The sequence below is a fragment of the Anas acuta genome, chromosome 7, assembly GCF_963932015.1.
Source record: "Anas acuta chromosome 7, bAnaAcu1.1, whole genome shotgun sequence".
Lineage (NCBI taxonomy): Eukaryota > Metazoa > Chordata > Aves > Anseriformes > Anatidae > Anas > Anas acuta.
In genome coordinates this window covers 29891742-29912439 of record NC_088985.1, presented here as the reverse complement: position 1 = coordinate 29912439, position 20698 = coordinate 29891742, and the positions used below count along the sequence as shown (strand labels likewise).

Sequence of the window (20698 nt, the reverse complement as noted above, 5' to 3'; positions counted from 1 at the left end):
AGTCTTATAACAATTCCACATTGTTTTTGCAGATTTGTTGCAGTATAAGAGAAAAAAAAAATTAGAAAAAGATTGGGTCTTTTAGAAACAAAACATTTCAGTTTTTGATGGTTTTAATTTTAATTTCTGAGAAGGCATCAGAGAATGTTGTATTTATTAACCTGTAGTGATTTTTAAGAATGACAAGCAAATAAAAATAATTATGTTCTTGGTTCTCTGCAAACACAGGTTCCTAAGCATGAACTTTAACACAAAATTCTGCTTTCATAAATGGTGGGTGATTTTATAGCTGCACCTGAAGCATTTAAGCCTTGTTATGAAAGTGGGCTCACCAGGGATGATCTAATGAGAGTCTAAATAGATGTACCATTCCCTCCTGCAGGGGTTGGAGTTAATGAGATTGCAATCCTAGAAACTGTAAAGGAGAGTCATATATCAGTACTAGTAGCAGTCATTAGGAAGAGACAGACTGTGCAGGAACCCCGGGAAATACCAGGCAACAGAGACATCTGCAAAGCAACATGTGCAGGAGGATACCATGCTAACTGTGTGCCTTGTACTGTGTGCATGATACAACATCACCAGTTTTCTCTAAAAAAGTTATCTGTGTACCAGCTAGGAGATTAGGCAGCATACCTTAAGTATGTGAGCATACTTTGTTGGGTCTAGGTGAGACCCAACTGTGTCTCACAGAGACACAACTCTAACTATGTTAAGAGTGTTTTTTTTTTTTCCCTTTCTGGTGCCTTTTAGGTTGGTAGATTACCACTCAAATTAAAGAGGAATGGTGTAAAAGAAAACTCCCCACCCCCAATGTATAAATAAGAAGAGTGCTTAGTCTGAGGTTTTGGGTAGTCTAATGGAGCATAGGAAACCTGCAGCTGAAAGAAGGCCTGCATTTATTATTTTTTTTTTTGATGTTTTATAGCTTTCTTGTCTACTATTTTATTTTGGTGGTGGTGTTTTGTTTTGTTTTTCTTGCTTTATTAATCAACTTTGCTAGTTTTTTTTTAATCCCTGGTGCATACCTGAAAAATTGAAGAGGTTTGATGCTCCCCTACCTTTTACACACCCGTATAAACTGAGCACTCAGGTGGACAGTTTTTGCTTGTATGAGTCTGCATTTCTGTGAAGAAAGGCACAAAGCAAAAGGCAGCAATGTTCTTTTATGGAATACACACAGCTGTGTGTTGGGAAATCTGCCTGTTAAGTCTTGGGGCTTAGGAACCAAACATTATTTCTGCAGCAGCCCTCACACTGACTGGGGGAGTTTTCAGGGCTGATGGGTTGTTAGGAGGCAAAGATATAGTCCTAGTAAGAATAACCATACAAATGGAGCTTAAGTTTTTAGACAATAGATTCAGGTTTGCTAAATCAGCAGTCATGAAGTATTGTCACTAGAGCCAGACATGGCATTGACAGAGACCTGGGGTGGCACCAGTGATGAGGGCTGAGAGAGGGCTCAGCCGTCAGGTGGGCTGCATTGCTCTACAAATTATTTTGCCATATCAAAAACTTCCTATTGGAAGAATAAACCAATGAAAGAGTGTGTAAGGAACAGGTATGCATTTTGATATTGGCCAAGTGACCTAACGGCTATTTTCCATCTCTAGCTTCTCTGCGCTTCTGGTTTAGGGAACTGTAGTAACTGCCAGCATCTGCTTCTCCCTGCTCGGGAGTTGGTTTCATTTTGGGTTTGCGTATCAACTACTGTGCTCTGTGCCTGCGACTTTTAACTCCAAATATCAATAGCCATGTTAAACCATTGCCAAGTAACCTTCCATTCTTCTTTTCCACATCGCCCATCTAATCACCAGCTGCCAGCACACAGCTCCTGCCTGCATGCCGTCAGAATGAGTGTGAGCTGCTAAAACTTCAACTCCAGCCTGAACACAAATCTTTGTTTCTGCAGGAAAATGAGGAAAAAAAAAGTCACCAGGGCTACCAGACCTTGTTATTGTTTGTGTTTATATTTTTGGTTCAAACATTTCTCCCTGGAGGTTTTGATTCCACCAATTTTGTTTGGGTTTGATTGGGCTTGCTTTTTTAATTTATTTTATCTTATTTTGTTTGTTGCTCTCCCTCTTCTCATTTTGTTTTCTTCATTCTTTCATTGGAGGCAATGAGCCGTCCAGCGGTCGGAACTCCCCTGTCCCCTATCGGCCAGACAGCCGCCCTCTCACTCCAACTTACGCTCAGGCCCCTAAACATTTCCATGTTCCAGGTAGGAGCTGGCACTGTATGTGTCTCGGTGTCCTGTCACAGTGTAGAATGTAGCCTTTGTAACTCCTGTCTTGTCTCCATTGTTTCACGCTGTTTGCCATGGTGTGCGCACGCAGGGTTTGGGACTGCCTGCTCCTCAGCTTCCTGGGAGGAGCAGTGCCTTCAGAAATGGGGGGTTTCTGGTGATTTTTCTCTGTTCTGTTGGTCAGGTGTTTCACTGTTAGAATACCATGTTTTTCAGGGTCTGCTAGTGGCCCGTGAGCTGGATGTAAGCTATGTAGGGCTTGATCTTTCTCTCAGTTGCACCAGCATCATTCTGCTAATTTTGGAGGAGTTGGTTGCAATTCCCAGTGACCAGTGAGCCGTTATATGTATAGTCGTGGTTGGGACTTGTTTCAGTCTTGAACCAGTTTATTGTTCCTTTTTTTATTATTATTTTATTTTAACCAAATGAGGATGTTTCACTTATTTTGTGCAGTGGCATGGTGTCTTCACAGAGCCCTGCAGATCTGCAAGGACGTGTGCATCAGGATGCACTCTTTATAAAGGGCAATATCTGTTTAGATGTGAACTGCAGCCTCTGAGATCACCTGTCTTGCAGTTTGATAGGAAAGGATGTGTATCCCTAGGGTTGTGGACACACACTGACTGCATCAGTGCTATCTAACAGCCTTATATCCAGTTATTCTTCAGGTCCCCTTCCATCTGGTGTCCCTTTGCACTGCAGAGGTTACTGCTGGGCCTCCTGGCCTCAGACCAGGCAGATGAACCACTGATGTGAGCTTCCTTTCAGACAGTATGACCTGGCTTTGCCCAGGTAGGCTGTTTTTACTGCCTAAACTAACCTGGCTGCTTTTACTTGTGCAAGTTAAAGTGCCTTTGCATGATTTACCCAGCCGAGTAAACAGTTCCCAGTGTGGTGGGAGAGCTGTCCTGCTCACCTGGCACAGGGCAGCCCCCCAGGAGCCGTTTTCACAGCCCACTTACGACTTTCTGGCTCAGGCTTGCACAAAAGTACTGCGTGACTGCCCTTTAATAGCTATACCCATTTGCTGTTCAAGTAGCCCTAACAGATCATGAACATGAATGAAATACCGCAGTGTCTTTGTGTGCAAGGAATTGGCCTACTTAGCCAAGGAAGGGTTCCGTAGAGTAAGTTTTACCTTAATTTCGGTAGATTTCTACTTGGTTTTCCTTAATGCCAGAGGTTGTCTCCTGTAACAGCTTAATGGGATCTGTGTATTTGTAGCACTTTAATGGGATTTTGCATTTGTAATACATGAAGTGTTGGTTTGAGGTGGGTGGGTACTTTAGAACAATGTAGTTTCTGCCTTGGATCACTATTTGCAACAATATTTTATCTTTAGACATGCAGTAGATTTACTCCATTAGGGTTCCAGGAAGTGGCTTTTTCCTGATTTACGTTGCAATGTGCAATGTGGTGGTCCTTAAATAAAAAATAAATATATATTTTAAAAAGTCTGTCCTTGTGGTTTGAGGATTAGCAGTGTATCCCTTAGCACTGACTCAGTGAAATCTAGCTGTTGACTGTTCAAAAGAGTGTGTGAGGCAGCTATTTTGTTCTCTGGGTTTTAAAGTGAATTGTAGGCTCGCTGCATTATCCTCTTCTCAATCCAGCCAGTCAGCTGGAAAGAAAATTGAGCTGTTACGACTGAAGCACAATTTTCCACAAGAAGTTATTTGGGGTAGTTTCCCCAAATAGCTTGTATCTTCACCATGGAAATCTCTTGCTTGTTTGCATTTCCTAATGTCTGTGACACTGATAATCTTCTGAATATTTGAAGTAAATTGGTCATGATTTGGATGCATCCACATGTTACAGAATCAGCTCCAAAGGACTTCATACCACACGTCTTTGACTTGTCACTTGTTCTTATGTTTTCTTTTCTTCAAATAATCTGATTCTGTGTAATACTGGCTTTTTCTTGTGCTACATCCTTGATTTGGTCTGTCTGCTGTTTTAGTGTTGGGGTTAACTTCAACTATAACTGAAGTAGTTCTCATATCAACATTTTTCTCTTTCTCAATTTCACAGATCAAGGTGTCAACATTTACAGAAAACCTCCAATCTACAAACAACATGGTAAATGATCTTTCTCTTTTTGTTTCAGAACTGGATTGTCAATTGAAATGCATGCAGGATAGTGAGAAGTATTCAGTGTTTATGCATCAAAAATCAGTAGTCCAAGCCTGAAACAGCTTTTATTGCATGTCCTGCTGAGTGATTGTTTTAACGCATGTTGTTTCATTTGGATCATATGGCTTAAATCTTGGCCACATTGATATTAATGGCAAAATTGCCATTAACTGGGATTTTGCTATCTTTATAGTGTTGTGATGCCTTTCAGTATTTTACTTCTTTAATTTCATATTTTCAGAATACAGGTTTTGGTGGTGGAAAAATGTATTAACAACAGTCTGTTTTCTGACAGGAACTTCATGGATTATGTTTATTTTAAACAGACAAAGTACAATTTATTTCAACAGCAGTGATGGGGATGTTACTATCAGACTGGAACTCCAAATGTACTGTGGCTTCAAACAGGAATCTTTAAATACTGAAAATAATATAAGCAACTTATCATTGACAGTACTCATTTGATTCTCAAGCCCTAGGAAGCAGCTCTGGTAGTGCAGTGTATTTGCTGTTCCAGTGTTTGGATTCTGAGTTGGACAACAGCATTAGTACTCTTATCTTTTCAGAGTAGATGTTTTTTTTAGCAAGTCTGCAATAACAGTGATGGCAGAAGCCAGCTGCCTTGCTGTTCTGTAACACTGCAGAGCAAGGGACCTTGAATGTGTTTTCTATTCCCTTCTTCTGTGAACAGAAAACTTTAAATAGGAGATTTCTGTGTGATGTGGTGAAAGACAGATGGCTCTACTTTTTAAAGGCTCTGCATCCCTTTGCAGACCCTTTGCCCAATGAAACTTATTTAAGTAGCAAATTAACAGTACTCCAGGGTTCAGATGAACAGTTGGCTGAGAGCTGTTGAGCTGAGATGATTAAGAAAGCCCAGAAAATCCATTCTGTAGGCAGGAATGAGCATTGTAAACTGATGAAATTTTACATCAGGTTTCTTTCCTCTTTCTTTTTTAAGTTTTCAAATCATGTGCTCATTTTAGAAGTCTTAACATTACTTTTGTTTATTTTTATGGTTTTAATGTATCTCCTCATCTCCCATTAACATGTGAATGTTTAACCACTGACATCACCAATTCTAATACGTAAGTACTGTTTGAAGTCATGCTTTTGTAAACTCTGACCAGATTTCTCCATACCTGTAATTATGCTTAGCTTCCCAATCATAAAATTTTCAGAATTCCCAATGATATGTAATACTGATTTTCCTAAACTACTCTGAGTGTGTTGGATGAGTAACAACGTGCTTCATTTTTATAACAGATATCTTTCCCTTTAAAAAGAAAAAGGGGGGAAAAAATCCAGAATTATTTCTTCTGATATATTAGCTTCATATAAGAGAAAGGTGATTTGGACTAACAGTTCATGGATAAGAGGTAGTTAAGAATGTTTTAAACGCAAACTAAATCCTATTGATTTTATATATATATATGTATGTATATATATATGTGTGTATATATATATATATATATATATGTATGTATATATACATTTAACATCAAGAAGTGAAATCCATAATGCACATCCTCACATGCTTTTAAGTGATTTTGGCTTCGGTCGGAATCTTAAATGCATGTGCCACTGCTAAGATATGTTAATGGTGAGGTTCATTTCTTTGCAAGTGCCTTTCCCTGCCAAGTTGATCTAAATGGAGTTTAGTAGTTAATAAATAAATTTGCATCTCTTTTTTACTGCTACTGCATGCTAATAAGCAAGTACATGCAGCAGAAAGGATACAGTGGTTAAATAAACATATTTGTTTCAGATTTTTTTTTATGTTTGTTTTGCAGCTTGTCACAGAAACATAGTAAATAATTAGAATCAGTACAGTTAAAATTAATGCTGTCTTTCTCAACTATTTGTTTTCTTACCCTAGAGGGAAGACAAACCAGTGCATAAATCTGGTTTCATCTTCATTATTAATCAGCTGTCCTTAGGAGATATTGGCAAATACTGTTGGCTTAAATTTTCTCACTCTTGCCTATCATTCTAACGCTCTGAAACCCTATTGAAATCCCAAGCTGACTTGGGGTTATTTTGGGGGTAGGGATGCGGGATGAGAAGACTTGATTCCAATATGTTGGCAAGAGGAAATCATTATGTTGCTTCCAATTACAATTAGAAAGGCAAAACATGAAAATGCATAGTTTTGAAAATGGCCTTCTTGTAAAGTATAAAATTTTGCCAAAATATGGAAGAGATTTATATTCATAAAGATAACTACATAGCTAAGTTCCCTGATTGCCATCTAGATGCAGCTGCTTTGGCAGCACAGAGCAAGTCCTCCGAGGATATCATCAAGTCCTCCAAGTTCCCAGCAGCTCACGCACCAGCACCCAACGAGATACCAAAGATTGAGACGGACCACTGGCCAGGTCCTCCCTCCCTTGCAGCCATAGGTATGCTAAAGAAATGATGTAAGTGATGTAGACTAAGAGGTACTGATAAGTAAAGTAGGTGCAAAAACAGGTAGGGAGGGTTGTTTCCACTCCAGGTGTTCTCCACAAAGTGGAGTTCTTCTGGTGAGACCTCCAGATGTCTGGGTATTTATAGCTGTTGAATAGGAGTGAGTAGAGGAGGTTTTGCAAAAGGACATTTGAACTGATCACACAGATACTAACTGTAGACAACTGATGTGAATTCCCATACAGTAACGTAATAACAGTATGATGTATCACACAAGCCTGACTTCTTTCAGTTATTGTCTATTTAAGCTTTTGCCCTAAGCTAATGGCAAATATTCCACACAAAGTGTCATTGCTTCCAACCACATGACTGTTTCCGTGCAAGTACCGCAGTGGAGCAATTAATAGACTAAAACAGTCCTATTTTTTTTTCAGATTTACTGTTTCTATAGACTGTGTATTTTTCTTCTTTGTTGTCGCATTGCAGGCACCTTATTTACTTTTATTTAAATCATGCACATGATCATTTTTAAACTTTTTTTTTAATGTATTTTTTTCTTTTGATTTTGTTGACCCTCATGTAACACAGTACAAAAGTTATCTAGCCTGGCTGATTTATGAAGTCAAGTCAGAAACAGTGAAGGTCTTGCCTATCTCATAACCTCCTTTCTGAGAAGGAAGGTATGGTTATTCTCACAACGGGATTTTCGTAGAACTGCTGTGAGAGGTGACATAATGTGGGAGAGCTTGGTTACCAGTCAAAGGGGCTGCATATGCAGTGGCAATTGTTTGAAAATGTCCCTTATATAGGATTGTAACTTTACAACATTACAGTCACAGTGCTAACATCTACATTGAACCTCTCCTGACGGTGCTTGTCATAACTACAGCATTATTATGCTGTGTGTCAGAGGGAGAGGCTTTGTTGGAAATTTTGGCTCTCAGCTCACTCTCCTGGCTGTGGATGATAACTTTAATTATTTTTTCCAGTAAAACTGCTTCATACGTTGACTCTCAGGTGATTTTGTTACATCTGAAAAACTAAACATGACTGTTTATACAGATAAAAATGTGCTCATGGGTGTATTTTATTCAGAAATAAAAAGACATTAAGCACTCAAAACCAAACTCGCAAGCCCTAGTTTTTTAGGCTTGTTACCTGATTTTCTGAGTGTGGTATTTTAGTTACAGAGCTAGACTGAGCTCAGCAATCAAAAAATAAGTTGTGCGGCTATTGTACTTAAGTCTTGCAAAAGCCTGAGACATCAAACAAAATAATAAATAAATTGAATACAAAGATATAATTTATTGATAACTTTTTGTCTCCATGTTAGCATCAATTTAATAGTGCTGTACGAAACATTCAATTGATGTAAACATTCAGAGACTTCAGTAGCAAAATGGAGCCTTCGTTCAAATAAAACACTGAGTTGGTATTGGTGAATAGCTGTATGAGGAAGTAGCCTGTGCAGAATAAAATACACTTGGCTAAATGCATACAGCAGTGTCGTACTCTGTGTATTCATTGAAGTGTCCTAGGGTCCAAATTGGAAATTAGACCATTTCTTATGAATATTCAAGATGATAAAGATTAACCAATAAAAATCATGAAACTAAAATGCAGAAAACCTGTGTAGAAGTGGTCTAAATTCGTTTTAGCTTTATCCAAAGGATTAATTAATTTACTTTATTTTATACTTGAAATTATGTGATAGTCATTCCAACTATGAGAGTCTATTCAGGAGATTTATGAAATTTAATTTTCCACTTGAAATGTTATGTGAAATTCACTTTTCTGAGTCTAGATAAGTATAAATGTAAATCAGACTTTTTTTTTAACTGCTGGTACACTTGCAGGTACACTAAACCCCATGTTTCCAGAACTAGGAATCTGAGCTCCTTTTCCTTATTACTTTAATTCTTCAGTTCAGGACCGTTGCTTGGCTGGGAGCCCACGTGTAGTTTAACTTCTTGTTAATTTTATGAGAAACTGTTAGCCATAGGGCAGGCTATCTGAGTGAGTTTTATGAAGGGCAAATTTTGAATAACTTGAGTCTGCAAGAAAACATTGCTTTGTTTATTCAGTAAATCAAAATGATGAATACATTGAACTAGCACTGAAATTTCAAGCTGCAGTAGAATGGATACACAAAGCTCTCTGTACTGTGGTTTTATGGAAGCAGGATCTGACATGAGACGCAGGTCAAGTGGAAGAGAGGAAGACGATGAGGAGCTACAGAGACGCCGGCAACTGCAAGAGGAGCAGCTCATGAAGGTTATTATAACCTTGTCTTCATACTGTTTCTGAACACCATACAAAAAATGCTCCTTTTCTTTCCATAAGCAATTTTTCGTACCTCAACTAGCTTTATTTTACTCATATGTTTTTTTAATTGCCATTTTTAGCTTAACTCTGGTCTTGGACAATTGATACTGAAAGAAGAGATGGAAAAGGAGAGGTCATCCCTTTCTGCCAGTCGTTACGATTCTCCAGGTAATTCACGTAGGCATTGAAGCTACCAATGAACAGTGAATAATGAACACCCCAAAGGCACATATTCAGTGGTTTCCCAGAAGTGAGACCACTGGGAGACTGCTTGATATGTGGTGTTCTCCCATGAAAAGAGTGGGCTAATACATTAGCTAGTTTTGGTGAGGGCAGGAGTCATAGTTGGGTGTGGGGGGATTGTTCGTGTTTTTTGTTGTTGTTGTGTTCTTTTGATTATTATTTTTTTAAAACTAGAAGAAATGCGAGCCTGAGAATTATGAGGCTATTTTGGGGAGAGAAATTTCCTAAAACAGTTAAGGAGTGAGCTTCAGTAACTGTTACCTCACACACATGGTGATAAGTGGCTTATTAAATTACAATAAAACATTTTACGTAAATTGGTGGTTGCAGTCACCTTTTAGTCTCTCCTCAGGGACAGAAAGTCAGCAACGTTTACTAGTGGAGCTGCATGTTTTAAACACAGGTGGTATTTCAGCAGTGGCTGACATTTGATTGGGTGTATTGTGTTGCAGAGAAAAAAAAATAAAATAAACATCAGCTTTTGGCCTTTTTGCACACTTTGATATACATTAGTGGCTACCACAGATGTCCAGAGATGAGCTTTTGGGGTTTTATTTCACTCTTCATCCACAGGTGATTGTAGCACAGCAGCTGGACTTCAAGCCAAGATGGGACAAAATAACTGCTGCCAAGAAAACTAAGATTTCTTAGTGCTCCTTATTGTATACGTGCGTTGCATCTATTTATGGTTTAGGAGAGAAAGCCTGTAGTTCTCCCTCAATACTTGTAATATTTACAGGTCCAGAGTCTGTTTGATCATTTCAGAGTTTATGATTTTTTTATTACTGATAGCACAGGTTGGAGTACCACTTTATTGGAGATGTGTTCATCTCTCTTCACAGTGATAATCGATGCAGTCATTAGTTGCCTTTTGTGGAGTCGATGGTACATCTCCCAAAGCTGCTTATTGCTGGCAGCAAGAATGCTTCAAGTTCCATGCCCCTGTCCTTCTGTGATAAAAATAACATTAAAAAAAAATCATTCTTATATGAAGAATCTTGTCTGAAAGGGCTGCATTAACTAAAGAAATTATTAAAGATACATGTCAATATTTCATCTAAGGTCTAAAAATTTATTTTACTCTCTTGTCTAATCCTTGAGCATTACATTCAGCTCAGTGGAGACCACTTTGATTTTGAGCCTGTCACCATGACATGATAATGCTACGTCTAACTTACTGAATGTATGGAAGGTTGTGATGAGTTTGGGGCTGAGATGTTACCTTCTTAAAGTCAGTATATCTCAGCCAGTTATGTATACATTCAGTGCTTCTAACTGTGTATTTTCTGCTAGTGGATGTCTCAAATGTTCATGGTTTTGAGTTTTCATGGTTTTTTTTCAGTAAAATTATTTTTTCTTCCTCCTTCGACAGCCCATGCTTCAGCCTCCAAAACCTCTTCTCTTCCTGGCTATGGAAAAAATGGACTTCACAGGGTAAGGAGGTGGTGATTCTGAGAAGCAAAAGGTGCTTTTAATAATCTATGGTATTTTCCTATTAAATGTAGTGGATTTTCAGTTTGATCAAGCTTTCTTATGAAACATCTTAAGAACATCTTATAAGACATTCTTATAGGATGTTCTTATAGTGTTCTTAAAGATGTTCTTATAGAACATCTGAACTCAAAACCTAATTTCCCTCCCAACAAACTTCAGTGTTAAAAATGCAAGAAAGCTTATGAAAATTGAGGAACAATAGGCTTTAAACAATTTGTTACTCCCCATACTCCACCCCACTGGTGAGGTCACAAACTGGGAATTTATGTGCATGTCCCTCTTTTCCTGTTACAGCCGGTGTCTACAGATTTTGGTCAGTACAACAGTTACGGGGATGTGAGTGGTGGTGTTAGAGGTAAGAGTCGGGCCTTTTTACATGCCACTTCATTACAGGGAATGTATTATGATCTTTGATCATTTCTGGTATTTTACATTGTGGATGTGGTAGCATTGTATTCACTGCGTACATTTCTCTGGTAAACTTGACAGTTAACGTACTTGTAGAGTTAGAGTTAAAAGTTTGGGGTTTATTTTGCTAAATCTGCTATGTAGATCTGCCCCCTGTTTATGCCAAGAGACTGCTTTAGCACTGGTATACATGGAAAGCAGGTAATCTGTAATTAACTGGAATTTGTACTGAGTTCTGCTACCGTGTTCTCTTCTGAAAATTGTCATCCACTGCACAGTCAGAGTGTGCTGCAGTGAAGTAAGGAGGATAATAGCTTCTAATCCCAGTTGCTACTCATGATATTCGTTGTGACTTTAAGATAGATGCAGTATTTATGAAAGTTAGGGAACTTTATGAGACTTAATGTTTTGAAACAGTTTGAGCTTGGGGGTGAGAACCTGATTATAGTTCTGTGTGTCTCAATATTTCCAAAGTGACTTGATTTTACTGACTGAGGATCCCACTGTTTGGAGTATTTTATTCTTCATTCTTCAAAAGTAGGGAGGTTTCCTGCAGCAGGTGGGATTTTGAAAAGATCAGGCAGATCACAAGACATTAGGATTATCTGGTAAATTGTGACTGATTCCTCCTCTTCCACACTCTACAGCAGATGAAATTTCTCTCTTGCTTTTCAGATTTCCAGGTAGAGTATGGATTCTCGTCAATCAACTGACAACGGAATTAAAAGCATCTACTTTCTTGTTGAAGTCTGAATTTCTGCTACAGGAAAGGGGTTCTTAAGACATTAGCTTTGATTTACCTGCATGTTTAAGCATAATCACCAATGTAGACTCTTATCAATAAAAAAACAGGCACAACCTCAGGTTCCTCCTTGTACCTCCCCAGAACTGGGTTAAGAAGGCTCTGACCAGTTCTGTGACTTGTTCTGTTAAACCCATTGTCTGTTGAAGTACAAGTTATCTGCAGTAGCTCTCTTTGGATGGCTGAGGGCAGATTTATTTCCAGCCTCTCTTGTATCAGCCCCAGAGACAGAAATTCTCTTCTGGAGGCAATTTTCTTCCATACCAAGAGCCTTGAAATCCTTATTTTTTCCCTGAAATTTACTCTCCAGACAAGATGTCTGATCAATAGTTTTCTGCAGTGCTGCTGTCACAGATGAACTAATAAAATACGTACTTGCAGGAATCAGCCCTTTTACCCCAAATCCTATCTGCAGGTTTTTTTTCCGGAAGTTTGTCTGGCTGGCTCCTCAGCACAATCACAATATGAAGTGACAATTTAAGAAGGGGTTTAATTGTTTGGATATATATTTTTACTACTGTATCAAAACCACAATGATTAGAAAGAAAATAAGATTATGGGAAGAGAAGAGAGTTCTCTGTGTATTATGCTCAAAATGTAATTTTATTAGGAACAGTACCTGTGTCAAAATAGCACCCTTTTACCAGAACCCTATCCCCACTTGTGTTCATAGTCAAAATTTCCCATTGTAGAGACAAAAAAATACCTTGGCTGATACAGTACATGACAGAAAGGACAGTCCAGAAGTGTAAGAGTGCTTATATATGCTGTTGGGTGGGATCTAAATTAATGCTCCTGCGTATTTGTTCCAAAGAGCCTTAACTGATCATTGGGGCTGGGAAGGGCCTACCGTTCTTTCAGAGACCCAGGTCCACCTGGGCTGGGCTGTTTTTAGTGGGCAGCTATCGCCAGCCTTAGTGGCAGAAAATGTGGTGGCAGAGAGGGTGGAAAGATGCCTCAGAAGAGTGATAAATGGTAGCTGTAGCAATGTCCTGTGTGGTAAGAATCAGCATTAAGACTTAAAGGAAGTCTCAGTGCAAATTCACCTTTGTTTTCACCACTGCTTGAGTGCCTTTACCCTCTGTGTGTGTAACCTACGTGTCTGATGTATACCTGTATCTGATGCAGTCCCTTCCGGATGGTCATGTCCCTGGAATGAGAATGGACAGAGGAGTATCTATGCCTAACATGTTGGAGCCAAAGGCAAGTGCAGATGTTATTCACTTTCCTTCAGGGCAATGAAGATTTGACTGTGAAATGCAGATAAAATATGGGAAATGTCTTAGTCCTCTTGTTTTTCTTTGCCTCACCTCAGTCCTTTCTCCTTATGTGCTAAACCTCTCCCTTTGTTCTGGACTTTGCCTGTTTTAGGTGTTAGTACTCAGGCTGAGGGCAGCCAAAGTGCCCTTTTTGGATAAAGGAGGCTTTTCCAGAAACAAAATGAAGCTACTGAAAGTGCTCAAAAGCTAGTTCACTGTCAAGCTGTCAGTAGCCAAAATAGTAGCCAAACTTGACTGCAAAGTCTCAGATCTGTTAAGTTTGAAAAGTGACACAGTACTGTGGCTCACATGTGGTTGAGACTGCCTTGGTTTAATAAAAGACATGGATCTCAGTTTGGAATTGGAAGCTAGATATTTATGTGTCTTTTGGGATCTATCTTTAGCTTTCAGCACCATTAGCCTGACACCTTGAATAGCGTTGAATTCCCTATATAATAAATTTATTATTTGTTGGGAAAAAAGGCAACATCAACTGAATGTGAGTTAAGTTATAAATTAAAGTGCTTTTGCTGCTATGTCTAGAGATGTCTGAATCAAAAATGAACATAAACAATGGAGAGGCTTCAACCAGGGCTATATTTTAAGTCTTGCAACTTTCTCTGTTGCTGGTGAACCTTCTGAGAAATCATGATTTTGCCAAAGTTACAGGGATCAGCATTTATGCAGTTAAGTGAGGAACTCTTTTTGCAAACCAGATTACTACTTGTGCTTCCAAGTGACCTCCAGACAAATTGTACAAGGCAATAACTTTAGCTTTATAAGCTGAGACCCTAGTGCAATGTACATTAACGAGTGTTTTTATATATTATATAAATAAGACCCTGGGGACATCCCCGACTTCTGAGATACTGCTTTTTATTCCAAATAATTTCTCTTTCAGTGCAATAGCAATTCTTACAGGCACCACTTCTCTTGATGCACCCAATTATTTGGAAAGTTGTTTTGGGTAACAAATTCTGTCATATTACTAGCGATAAAATTTGTGGGAATTTTTGTGAGATAATTGGTCACTTTCTGTTGACATTCGAAAAGATTATGCCAGACCTGGAGCTAATTGATAGCAATTGTATTTATGTCAATGATTCAATGCTAATTTAAGCTTGATCGGGTAAAAAAAAAAAAAAAAAGCCAACTCAAAGTCAGCATGAAACTCCTGGGAAGTAAAAATCAGTAAACTTTAGAAAGACCAAATCTTACCAAGTGATTCACTGGAAAGGACAGAATTTGTGCATCCTGACACCCTGGATTGAAACATACCTTGTTGTGAATTCCTAAATATAAAATGTACTTACGACCTTAGACCTTGACTTAAATTCTGTCTGTTTAAACATTTAGAAGAGTTATGTTTTAGTTTCCTTTCATGGTGTATCTGGTAATCATTTCCAGTATCAAACATAAGCAATGTAATTCAAAGTATAGTCTAATTGTACATTTGTGACAACGTCAGAATCTCATAAGAGTCGTATCTTACAATTGGTATGTAAGCACACTTTACTTAAATTATTATTACTTACAATAAACTCAGTGGTGTGTTCATCAATGCCTGAATCTTATTTATTATATTTCTGCAAAGTTCATTGGGATAATTGTTTACAATGGAATGAACTTAATTGCATAGTACTGCACAAAAGCTGATTTGGTTGAATTTCTTCTGTTAAAATAATTGAATTAATGGTGTTTAATGATAGCACAGCTGCTTCTCCTAAGAGAGTTTTGGTGGTTTCACTCAGGGAGCATGTGTCTGAATCAGTCGAACAAGACCAGCAGTAAAAATAGCAGTAAAAGCCAATTCCCACTAAGTATGTGGAAGAACTTCACTGGTTTCAGTGGGGATTGGATGAGGACCTCATTGGGAATGCTGTTATCCTTACAGCAATGAAATCCTTACACAATGAAAAGGGCCATAGGGAGGCTCTGTCAGGCAGAACATGAGCTCTCCAATGTCATTCCAAATGTACGTGGAAGGGTACACGAAAAACTGAAATGAAATGATTCCAGAAACTGATTTTAAGGCACATGGTTTTCTGAAATCCTTTCTAAGGAATGTAGTTTTTGTTGGGTCAAACTGATTTGAGATCCGCTGACAGTAAACATTTTTACTTTAAACAAAGAACCTACACATGTAAAAGAAAAAATGAATAATCCATGCATTCAGGAATTACTGGGCAGCAACTGCTGTGTGTGAGTTCTGGATATTCTTTGCAATGCAAAGGGAAATCAGGAGAAATGTAATGGGAGATGTGCTGGACACACTCTTCTGAAGGAGATGAAGGTGTGTTAGATAAGTATGTCTATAAAAGCATCTCCTTTAATCCATGCATGTGTGGCACAGACAGCAAGCACAGAGGGCACTGTTCAATTCTTTAGCTATCCAAATAGGCGAAGAAAATCATGATGAATTTTGTTGATTGCAGTGGCCCCCACTAATGAATGTCTTGCTTATTCAGAGTGCTGCTTTTTCAGATGTGCTCTCATGTGGTTCATCTTTTAAAAGTCCTCTGTCTGTTTCCTTAGAGCTGTCCACACTTTGGTAACCATCAGCCAGACCAAGGAGTGCCAAATATACTTACCTTAATAAACTCTAAAAATTCTATGTTGCTAGATGAGAAAGTATATTGACTAGAGAGGATTTTGTGTTATGAAAGCCAGCTGAGCTGATGCACCATAAAAATCATTGGTGTGGACAAGTACAGATTGCCTCTATAGTAGGAGGCAATTTGATGTTGATATTAAACAAGTTCTTGCTCTATCCTGACTGGCCTTTCATGCATCTTTAAAAATGAAATGCTGAAATTTCCGTTGAAAAAGAAAACAAATGTTTGTGTGGTTATGAAAATAAGACACGTTGTGTTCTTTCTGTTTTTGAATGTAAATACATCTCTTTTTCCCCCTTTTATACGTTGTTAACAGATTTTTCCATATGAAATGCTCATGGTGACCAACAGAGGGCGAAATAAAATACTAAAAGATGTAGACAGAACCAGGCTGGAGGTAAGAGAAGCAAGTTCCTAAATGCTCTTTCCTGCTGAAGTTGTTTATTGTTGCACACTTGAAAGCTCTAACACTGATGTGTGGGTCCTTGTTAGACTAGAAAGGTTTCTCAGCACTAAGCAGGGAAGAAGGAGTCGGACAGGAAGGATGCAACAGGAGTCCCACGTCTCTGACCAGCAATGCCTGTGTCTCCTTGTTCCTGGACAGAGCTGTTCACAACCACCTTAGTTTCTCAAGCAATTGTTTTCATACTTGCAGATTGGTAAAAAGGCCAACATTGGTTACGCATTTTGTAGTCACAGAACCCACGCTGGAATGGAGCAATGCTTTGTGTAGGCTTGGATCACTTCCTAGCTAAGAGTCAGTACCAGCCATCCTTGAGGATCCAAAGTCTGACTTGCTCCAATTCATCAGTAAGTCCTGAGAGTTAGACTGGCCAACATGCAAAAATGTGAGGATTTAAATCTCTACTAACAAAGAGAAGTGGTCAACCAGTTTGTGGATTAGTAAGACTTAAGTAGTTCAGTGGAATTCCTTGCCTGGCGATGTTTAAGTAACTTGTAGTTAATTAATCTTGTGGGGATGAATGAAAGCAGCCACAAAAATTCATGTAGTTGCCTGTTTATGTACATTTTTAGACAAGTAGATAATGTGATCGCTAATCAAAATTCAAGGTGACATTACATTAGCGCTGCAGGGAGGGACTTTCCCTGTCTAGTGCACTCTAGAGCAGGACAGCACTAAAATATGTTTCATTTGCTGCAGAGAAATGTGGTGGATGGTTAGGCTGGCTTCTTGCTTTTCAAAACTTGCATGTCCAACCCGCAGCCCTTCTGCAAAGCTCTCCTGAAACTCAGTGTCTGTTTAAACTTCAGCGTGTGGGTGGGGATGACTACCTAAAGCCCACAACAAGGGCATGCAAGAACTTTTTTCTGTTCTAAGATCTGTCACTACTTGGTGTATGACTGCAGACAAAATCTTTTCCTGTCTTGCTTATTCAGCAACTGAAATAGTTGGCCTGATCTCCTTTGTAGACTTCTAAGAGGTAATAAATGTCAAAATTTTATTGGTGCATTGAGAATGCACGTTCATAAGGACTTGGACATTGGCAAGGGATTGTTAGTCCATCAAACTTCAATCACTAGATGCTGCAGTGGCTCTTAGAGTGACATGAAATCCTTAAGGCACTCCTATCTCCTATTGCATCGCTTTGGCTTTGACTGACTGACCATTGCCTGTTCTCTCCTTTTTTTTTTTTTTTTTTTTTTTAAAGCGTCACTTAGCACCTGAAGTTTTTCAAGAAATATTTGGCATGACGATACAGGAGTTTGACAAGTTACCTCTCTGGAGACGCAACGACATGAAGAAAAAAGCAAAACTCTTTTAATCTCCCTTTAAAGAAACCAACTTAAAAATGGTACATAGGATATTGTATCATACAGTCCAAACTATTTGGCAGCGACTACCTACCCACCAAAAAAGGAAAATCGCATAGTGGCACCTCTGCACACAGCAATTGAAGATGAACATTTGCCCTCCTGGAACATAGGGAAGGAAATATCTGAGCTCAGAAACAACAAAGATGATTTTCAGAGGTGTTGACCTTTTACATGATCTCATACAAGATAGGAAACTGTTCTTCTCCCTCAGTGATACTCCCTTTACTTCTCTCCATAACATGATGGACTTTATTGCTAGAGCCAGGAAGTGCCCTTAGGACGCCTTGTAGACTAAAGTAGTTGTAACCACTCCAAGAACTGGAAAAGAAATATATATATATATATATATAAATATATATATATGTAAGTGTGTTTGCGTGTGTGCGCACATGTATTTATATCTATCCATCTGTGTGTATGTATGTGTATATATGTGTATATATATGGAGAGAAAGATAGATAGATACTCTGTAGTGAAGGAGAAGCCCTTTGTAACACGCCCATATGGTCACGTTGTCTTTCACACAACTGTTTCTTAGTTGGCAGTCTTTTGAAATGACATCTTTGTGTGATACAGTCTGCAAAGGTGGGCGCTCTGCTCCTTTGCAGTGCATCCCAGTTGAATTTTTGGAAAGTGGGCTCCTTGTACCTGTATATATTTGATAGGATATATAGGAAGTGAATTGCTGTGTCTGTTGCCAGTCTTCCCTCTTTCACACTTTCTGCTTGAATTAATAAGGCTGGCGCTTAACCAGTCAAATAATTTAAGATCACTCAAGTAATGGGAATGATGGAGAAGAGTCAGTTTTCTTGTAATTTAGTCCAGGAGATGGGTGGATGAGGGTGGGAGTGATAGAGTGAGAAAATGCTTTTTTTAAGTGTGCCCTGGTTCACACCCAGAGATTTCGGGACAGACTCCCTGCTAGTCATTACTAGTACAGCCCCTCAGATTGCTGTGGAGCTGCAGGATTTTACATAAGCAGGGAAGACGGTTCTCTGCAAGCCAACACACAGTTTCATCCCTCTTGGGGGAGGAATGTTCATGAACTAAAAGGTACCACCAAGGTGGTACCATGCTCTGCCAATAGAGGCTTTTTGATTAAATTGCAGTTGCTGTTGTCAATATGGCACAGTGCATGGGGCCAAGCACTCTCTTTTTAGTTAGTGTAGTTTTTCACTTGTGCTTGGAAAAGAGGGCACAGGCTTTTTTTTTTTTTTTTTTTTTTTTTTTTTTCCTCTTGAAGCTTCAGAGCTCCAGCCTTGGTTATATTTATTTCCCTTTGTGCCTGACTTGGTTTGTGGAGACAGAGAAATCATGCAAGATGGTTTCTGAGCTGCATTGAACTCCTCTTGCTTTCAGTCTTCTTCCACTATGCTGCAGCTTGGAAAAAAAAAAAAAAAAATAACAAAACTGCCTATATATACCTTAACTGCTTCTGGGCAGGTCCTTAAGAGACGGACATGAGCACCAAAGTAATTGAATACATGCATTGTGGCTGCAAGGTCAGCTTTTTTCTTCCTCGGTGCTTAACTGCCAATGCATACTGCACTAATGAGCCCATCTCCTGGTATCGGAGAGGGACGTTCAGGTTCTGTGTCTGTTAAAGAATATCAAGGTTTCATTTCTAATGCAGAAACTTTCGGCACTGGAGACATCAGAACCTTTGTATTTTCTGTTATGAGACATTGGTGTTAAAAGTCTGGAAGTCAGGAAGGGGAAACAGTCCCACATAGTTGTGAGATTCGATATCACTGTGCTGACTTCTGTGTCTCACCACACGGCATTTCACCATGAAACGTGCGGGACAGCCCAAACCCTGCCTCTTCTGTGCTGGTTTAGGAAGTCCTGTTATAGCAGATCACCGTGGTTCCTTTGATCCAACCTGAGCTGAAGACTCAGTGATTGAGAGGCAGATGCAAGGGGTCAGCACCTGCTCCACGCTCTAGGGCTAAGGGAAGGGTGAGCCCAAGGGACAAGCTGGAGGACGTGCTCCTGTGCAGAGCTGGCCTCGTAGTCCCATATGAACACAAGCCCTTGATGAACACCGTGACACGTGGTTAGCTGCAAGGTAGCTCTCTGGACCTCACTGAGATTGCAGCAAGGCTCAGTTCAACATGTTTTACTTCATTTTTCAGAACAAGCATCTGAAATGGTTTTAGAAGAACGCTGGGAAGCAAATAGGAATGGCAGGGAGGGCACTGGCAGGTTGAGATGCATTTCTGAGTGGCAGCTGAAACCATAGCCATGCAGTGAAAGGACAGCAGTGTCTCACAGTCACTCGTTTCGTGAACACTAGTCTCAGAGATTCAGTGTATGATGTCTGTGAAGGTGTGGCTTAACTCCGAGATGAACATTTGGGTTTTAATTATTTAAAGTATTAAATTCTCCACAATTTGTTTTGATGCCCTGATGCTGCTGCTCAGATGCAGCAGGCATTATGAGTCTTTTAGCCCAAGTCACCTTGACAACAAACCTTTTTGGTGTGAAGTCTGCTCTCAGGGACGTGAGCTGCCAGTCTGCATTTTTCTGTCCCCATCTTTACATTACTATTGAACTGCTCACAAGGTATGTAAATATACCACCCAGTCAGTTCACAGATAGTTACGCCAGGTTGTCTTGTCTTCTATTCTCTCTTCTCCCTCCCCTCAAAAACAAACAACAACAACAAAAAAAAAACAACAACACACTTCCTCAGCCTTTGAGAATGACAAGATAATTTGTGTCTGCCTCATCAACTGAGAATTTAAATCTGCAATTGCACCTTGGGAAGGAATGAGGAGAAGCCAGCTCAGATGCAGCAGACACAATTTATTTCTAACTTGATTTTTGGGCCTGTTCTAGTGTGGAGCATAGTCAGTCAGTTCACTGCTCTCTACACTGGACTTACTACTGCTTTATTTCTAATTAAGGATGTGAAGGGTTAAT

The 20698-nt window shown here is 39.3% G+C and overlaps 1 protein-coding gene across 18 annotated transcripts in view; it reads left to right on the top strand.

The window, feature by feature from the left end:
- The window catches only part of ABLIM1 (actin binding LIM protein 1), a 186542-nt gene extending 166090 nt beyond the window's left edge, over positions 1 to 20452 (top strand). For 10 of the 18 annotated variants that reach the window (XM_068688679.1, XM_068688678.1, XM_068688680.1 and 7 more), the window contains 8 exons: positions 2120 to 2224; positions 4280 to 4327; positions 6637 to 6783; positions 8973 to 9064; positions 9196 to 9283; positions 10731 to 10792; positions 11147 to 11207; positions 11936 to 13183. In XM_068688679.1, coding sequence (XP_068544780.1) covers positions 2120 to 2224; positions 4280 to 4327; positions 6637 to 6783; positions 8973 to 9064; positions 9196 to 9283; positions 10731 to 10792; positions 11147 to 11207; positions 11936 to 11973 — 641 coding nt within the window. In that variant the 3' untranslated portion in view covers positions 11974 to 13183. The other 8 variants (XM_068688683.1, XM_068688667.1, XM_068688684.1 and 5 more) reach the window with 6 other exon arrangements.
- The last annotated feature ends 246 nt before the right edge of the window (positions 20453 to 20698 follow it).